Source organism: Brachypodium distachyon, chromosome 1 (genome assembly GCF_000005505.3).
Source record: "Brachypodium distachyon strain Bd21 chromosome 1, Brachypodium_distachyon_v3.0, whole genome shotgun sequence".
Lineage (NCBI taxonomy): Eukaryota > Viridiplantae > Streptophyta > Magnoliopsida > Poales > Poaceae > Brachypodium > Brachypodium distachyon.
Window position 1 is genome coordinate 44,904,758 of NC_016131.3, and position 6,388 is coordinate 44,911,145.

Consider the following 6,388-nt stretch of genomic DNA (forward strand, 5'->3'; position numbering starts at 1 on the left):
CATGCATCCATTTACGTGCTATTGTTTCGGAACATGGCTCGCACCATCAACATTGTGAACCGCGATAAGTCCAATGATACGCAATCAAAAGAGGAGCATCTATGCAAGCAAAAACTATATATTGATGTTTCAAATATTGAACACCCCCCCCCCCTCCCCATCAACAAGAAGTAGCATATATACCAGCAAAAACTGTATGCCGAACATAAAAATTGATGTAATTTTAGCCCCTCCTATTTTTCTCAAATACATATGCCAAACAAACTCTAACAGTACATCTATAAATGGTTGAAGGACAATATTAGAGAATAAACATCCACTCGTTGTTTTTTTTGCAGTAATCAATGGGGAGAAAGAACATGTAAATGGCTTTAGGACAATATTAGAGAATGTACATATCAATGAGACTCTTAATTCTTCTGGAATTCTTATGCCCCACAAACTCTAACAATACATCTGGTTTAAAACAAGAGGAAGCACCATTTTAATAACACATTTACTTGTTATAATTCCCAAAACATTGTTCTTTTAAAGTCCACTCCACACATTGTCCACAGCAGCAAAGAGTACAAAGCTAATATGTAGCCACAGGTATATACAGCGATAATTGATCACATTATATGTAGGTAGTACATTTTTCACAATTTACGTAAATAAGGTCTGCTCTCTGTCTGTCAAGGAAAGAAGTAGGCGAAGGCTTTGGAGTAGTTTGCGGGTTGGGAGAGGAGAGCGCGGCGTCCATCGCAGACCCGACCCGTTTGGCCTTAAATGGCTCCAGCTGTTCCCATCCAAACCCAACAGAGAGGCAGTCTGGAGAGAGGAAAGGGAGTGGTCATGGCCTCGACGGGCGCCTGCGTTTAAAAACCTGGCCCCTTAATTTCGCCACCGGTTACTAGTAGCTCGCTACTGCTGTCCGCTGCTCTGGTGCTGGCCTGGCTTCATCCCCCCTCTCTCTCTCTCTCTGAGCAAGAGGAAGAAGACACGGAGGAGGAGCCCTGAAGACCAATCGGAGCGAAATCGGGCCAAAAGCGTCCGTTTCTGCACGCGAAAATATGGAGCGATGAGCGGAAGAGCAAGGAAGGAAACAAAATGGGAGGATGGATGGATGGCCTGACCAGCAGAAGGAACCAGGGATCTCGCAGGATATTTCCGCTTCTGCTTCGCTGATCTCGAGCTGTGCGTTACTTCTTTCTTGGTGTATAAATAGGAGCACAGGCCAGGCCAGAGTTCTCACACAGCACAGCACAACACAACACAGCAATCTCTCTTCTCCTTCTTCGTTCCCCCAACGAGCGAGAGCTCCGACAGCCATGGATTTCGGCGACGACTTCCCGGAGGGCTCCGACAGCCATGGCCAGCAGCAGAACAACCGCCGCAAGCGCTACCACCGCCACACCCCGCGCCAGATTCAGACGCTCGAAGGGTACGTTCTACTTCTGAATTATGCCGTACCTTTTCTTTTTCTTGCTGGTTGTCTTTCCTTGTGATTCATCTTGTTGTTGTTCTTGATGTTGTCCGTGTGGCCGGTGCGTGTCCTAATGGCGTATCCATGTGCAGGATGTTCAAGGAGTGCCCCCACCCTGACGAGAACCAGCGTGCGCAACTCAGCCGCGAGCTCGGGCTGGAGGCCCGTCAGATCAAGTTCTGGTTCCAGAACCGCCGCACCCAGATGAAGGTACGTGACGTCTATATATTATACGCGGATTTAATTCTTTCCTGAATTCTTTTCCACTGCTTTAATTCTTTCCATGGCTTTAATTCCTCTTTTCTTATATATATACGTGCCGTGTGTGGGGGGTGTGATGTGGAATATCGGAATGAATCTCGAATTCTCGATTTCGTTTTGGTTCTGGTTGTTCCAGGCGCAGCACGAACGCGCCGACAACTGCTTCCTCCGCGCCGAGAACGACAAGATCCGGTGCGAGAACATCGCCATGGGTGAGGCGCTCAAGAACGTTATCTGCCCCACCTGCGGCGGCCCCCCCGTCGGCGAGGACTTCTTTGACGAGCAGAAGCTCCGTATGGAGAACGCCCGTCTCAAGGAAGAGGTAAACAAAGCATAGCTCCCTTGATTTAGATTTTCTTATTTATTTTGAGAGGAGTTCTTTCGATTCGATCCTTCCCACGCGATTCATGTGTGTTTTGTAATTTGTATCTATCTGAATTCCGATGATGTGTTCTTGCCAAGCAGCTGGACCGCGTGTCGTCCGTGGCGTCCAAGTTCCTGGGCAGGCCCTACTCGATGTCGCAGATGCCGCACGGCACGCCGCCGCTGTCCGTGAACTCGCTCGACCTCTCCATGGGAAGCCTCGGCATGGGCGGGCAGCCGCTCGGAGTCGGAGGTCTCGGCGGCGGGCCCACGCCGCAGGACTTGGAACTCCTCGGCTCGTCGGAGATCCCGCAGTTCCAGATGCCGGCGCCGGTATCGGAGATGGAGCGCCCCGTCATGGCCGGGATCGCAGCCCGCGCCATGGACGAGGTGATCCGCCTCGCGAACGCCGGCGAGCACGTTTGGATCAAGGTCCCTGGAGGGGACGGCTACGAGACCCTCAACGTGGACACATACGACAGCCTGTTCGGCAAGCCCGGCAGCAGCTCGTCCTTCCGCGCCGGCGACGTCCGCGTGGAGGGCACCCGTCACTGCGCGCACGTGTTCATGAGCGCCGCGCCGCTCGTGGAGGTTTTCATGGACACCGTAAGTAGTCAGCCACCCCTTCAACCGTTCGACTGATTGCTTAGCTCCTTGATTTAATCCTAACCGGTTCGCCTCTGTTCGTGTTTTGCAGAACAAGTGGATGGAGTTCTTCCCCAGCATCGTGGCCAACGCGCGCACCGTCGACAACCTGGTCAATGGCCTGGATGGGAGGAGCGAGTCTCTGATCCTGGTAACACACATCTTGTTCCTGTTGCCGTTTGTTTATGTATGTAGAAATAAACAGCAAATCTGATCTGATGGCGTGTCGCTGTGTTGCAGATGTACGAGGAGATGCACATGCTGACGCCGCTCGTGCAGTCCCGGGAGTTCAGCTTCCTGCGCTACTGCCGGCAGATCGACCAGGGCCTGTGGGCCATCGCCGACGTGTCCGTGGAGACGGAGCGCGACGCCCAGTTCGGCGTGCCGTCGCGCTCCCGCCGCCTGCCTTCCGGCTGCCTCATCGCCGACATGGCCAATGGCTACTCCAAGGTTAATCTCACATATACAGTACTATTATTATTTTTTCAGTCACACACACGTAGATATAGGTGGGTTCCGAGTTCTGACGCTTTCTGGTGCTCCTTTTTTTGTTTGTTTGCAGGTGACTTGGGTGGAACACATGGAGATCGAGGACAAGGGCCCGATAGGCGTGCTGTACCGCGACATGGTGACCAGCGGAGCCGGGTTCGGGGCGCAGAGGTGGCTCGGCGCGCTGTCCAACGCGTGCGACCGCTACGGTGCCCTGGCGGCCCTTGCCGTGATGAACGCCGCCGACCTGGGCGCAGGTATATATAGATTATACTCCTATCTAGTAATGTATTTCTATTTTTGCCTTTTTTTATTGTTAAATCATGACGATCGATGACAGCGTGTTTGGGTTTTGTCTTAATTTGTTAATCGGCCGGCAGTGACGGCTGACGGGAGGCGCAGCATGATGAAGCTGTCGCAGCGCATGGTGGCCAACTTCTGCGGCGCCCTGACGGCGAACCAGCTCATCGTGTGGACCACCATCCCCGGCGGCGCCAACGACATGAACGTGCGCGTCTCCCTGCACCGCGTCGACGAGCCGGGCCTCCCCAACGGCGTCGTCCTCAGCGCCGCCACCTCCGTCTGGCTCCCCGTCCCCTGCGACCACGTCTTCGTCTTCCTCCGCGACGTCAACACCCGCAACCAGGTCCGTCCCGTTCCCGTTCCGTCTACGTGGTACTAGTACTAGATAGGCTGCTTAATTAATTTGACGTCGTCGATCTGATGTTACTTGTCTGTGTCTCTTTACCGTGCCGTTGTTTCGCCATATATTGCTGTAGTGGGACGTCCTGACGCACGGCAATACGGTCCAGGAGGCCTGTCGCATCCCCAACGGCTCCGATCCCGCCAACTGCGTCACCCTGCTGCGGGTAATGAAGCCATCCATTTCTGAATCTCCATTAAAACCGATCAGTATATCCCGTTTTAATCGCTTTCTTTTTCGTGAAACGTGCAACAACAACAACAGGGCGTGAACGCTAGCCACGACAGCATGCTGGTGCTGCAGGAGAGCTGCGCAGACCCGTCGGGGTCCATGCTGGTCTACTCCCCCATCGACATGCCGGCCGTCAACCTTGTGACCAGCGGCGAAGACACGGCGAACATCCCCCTGCTGCCATCCGGGTTCATCATCCTGCCCGACGGCCGCAACTCCGTGTCGGCGGGCGGCGGCGCCGGGTCCAGCGGCGGCGGCGTGCTGGCCGGCTGCGTCGTCACGGTCGCCTTCCAGATCCTCATCAGCTCCCTGCCGGCTTGCAAGGTCAACTCCGAGTCCATCGCGACCGTCGGCGGGCTCATCAACACTACAATCGCCAACCTCAAGACCGCCCTCAACTGTGGCTGAAGAGTCCCGTCCGTGAGAGCCTAGCCCCCCGGCGATCGAGAGGGGGAGAACGAGAGTTGAGTTGGTTGGCAACCTTGAATGCCGGCATTCATGGACTCCACCTGCTGCTCACTCTCTCTTTTTCTCTCTCTCGCCCGGCCTCGTCGTCCATCCATACATGCATCCATCAGAGAACAACAAAACTTGCTTAGGTTTCGTCCGTCTGAGACATGGTTATCGGTTTTGGTTTTATTCTTCTCTTTATTACAGGATTTTGCTGGTTTTTCAGGGGTCGTTTAATCTTTTAATTTAGGCATTCATATTCATGCATGCATATCAGTCAGTCAGAAATCATAATCAGAAAGAGACATTTTTAAGGCTTTTGATAGTGAGGGAGTCAAGAACGCACCAATGCTTGCCCCTTTCCTCGTGTGCTTTTTGCTGCTGCCGCAAACCAATCACCATTTGCACCATGAATTCCCCATCACATTGTTTGGTTTGGTTTGGTTTGCCTTTCTTTCTCCATCGATCTCTCCTCCGTTTATTTTCCCTTGTGTTTTGTGTGTGTGGGCAGCAGCCAGCAGGGGTATGAATTGCGTGGTTCGGGTATTGACTTCTCTCCATCAATGTAAAGGCCTTGAATGAACATTCATTTCGGTTATAAATGGAAAGGAAAGAGATCTGGTAAAAGCTGGATGATGCGCTCATGCCCTGCTTCCTTTTCCAGGGCCCTGCGCTTTACTGCTTGCTTGCTTGCCTCTGTGCTGGAGTAGCTAGCTACGTACGTATATACACAGTAGTACGTACTCATCCTTTGTCAACCTCTCCTCAACGGCCTTGAGGAAGTAGGTCGTCGTCGTGTCGAGGAAAAAACCAACGTAATCTGTCTGTCTTCAGCTGTCTGGTACACTGTATACGTACGCCTCTGTGTCACGGCCTGCGTACCTGCAGCCCGGCCAACCGATTCGTACGCCACGGCCGCCGTGCGTTCCATTCAGCCGTACATAGTCCGGCAATCCTGTATCCGTGGATCGACGGTCGAGATCGAGCCGGGACGGGGGCCGATCTGGGGCGCCCGTAGCTGCCGCTCTGGCTGCGCTAGTTATTAGCAAAGCTCACACTCAGCTCAGACTTGTTGGCCTGCCCACCTTACTTTACTGCGCCATTGATGCACGGTAGCTGCCGGCCGGGCAGGGGGAAGGAGGTGTTTCCGGTTTCCGCCGCGCTTGATGACGCCCTCGCCAGCCTCCCTTCAGGCCCCCGCGGGACCAAACAAATTCCCTCCCCGACCTACTCCACACCGCGGCTTAAAATACTGATATACACCTTCATTCAGACTTCAAATACTGATCGACTGACAATACATTCATGCACGCATCCGGCCATGCGAGTGTGGAACGCAGTTTTGAGAGCTGGGTTTTGGAATTGGATCGATGAATCTGCGACGCGTGGTGTTTCGGGAAACGACGGGGGGGATTGGTCATTTTGGGCTTCTTGTGCTGGAGAATAAGCGTAGTACGACGGTATTCAATGAGGAGGGGCCTTAAATTTCGCCATACTGTTGCTGCGGCAGCAGCGTAGAGCTCGTAGTTGTCACTATCCCCGCCCATCTTCGCGGTGCTTTCTTTCTTTCTTTTTCTGGCCCATTTTGTATTTTTTTTCTCTGTCCGTGTGGAATTCAATGCTCACCCGGCCGGGACGGGAGTCAACACACAAGTATATCTGCAGTGTGTGGTGACGAACTGACGATCCTGCAGCACGCACGCTGCTACATGGACTCTTGAAAATTGAGAGGCGAAAAATCATCGTTCAGGGCAAGGTCCTCTTATATAATCCTGTTTATC

General features: G+C 53.3%; 1 protein-coding gene across 1 annotated transcript; it reads left to right on the plus strand.

The window, feature by feature from the left end:
- The first annotated feature begins 831 nt into the window (after positions 1 to 831).
- LOC100830297 (homeobox-leucine zipper protein ROC8) lies at positions 832 to 5,234 on the plus strand. The gene is made up of 10 exons (XM_003564074.4): positions 832 to 1,423; positions 1,558 to 1,675; positions 1,863 to 2,048; positions 2,192 to 2,695; positions 2,787 to 2,885; positions 2,975 to 3,184; positions 3,297 to 3,480; positions 3,604 to 3,869; positions 4,003 to 4,092; positions 4,191 to 5,234. Exons 1-10 carry the CDS (start codon positions 1,098 to 1,100, stop codon positions 4,563 to 4,565), a joined length of 2,358 nt encoding a protein of 785 aa, XP_003564122.2. The 5' UTR covers positions 832 to 1,097; the 3' UTR covers positions 4,566 to 5,234.
- The last annotated feature ends 1,154 nt before the right edge of the window (positions 5,235 to 6,388 follow it).

Bases quoted from the DNA above. Each gene is read 5' to 3' on its own strand.
- LOC100830297 (XM_003564074.4), top strand. From the start codon at position 1,098: ATGGATGGATGGCCTGACCAGCAGAAGGAACCAGGGATCTCGCAGGAT. The intron at 1,424-1,557 runs GTACGTTCTACT...ATCCATGTGCAG, and splicing joins CAGATTCAGACGCTCGAAGG to GATGTTCAAGGAGTGCCCCC. The intron at 2,696-2,786 runs GTAAGTAGTCAG...CGTGTTTTGCAG, and splicing joins TGGAGGTTTTCATGGACACC to AACAAGTGGATGGAGTTCTT.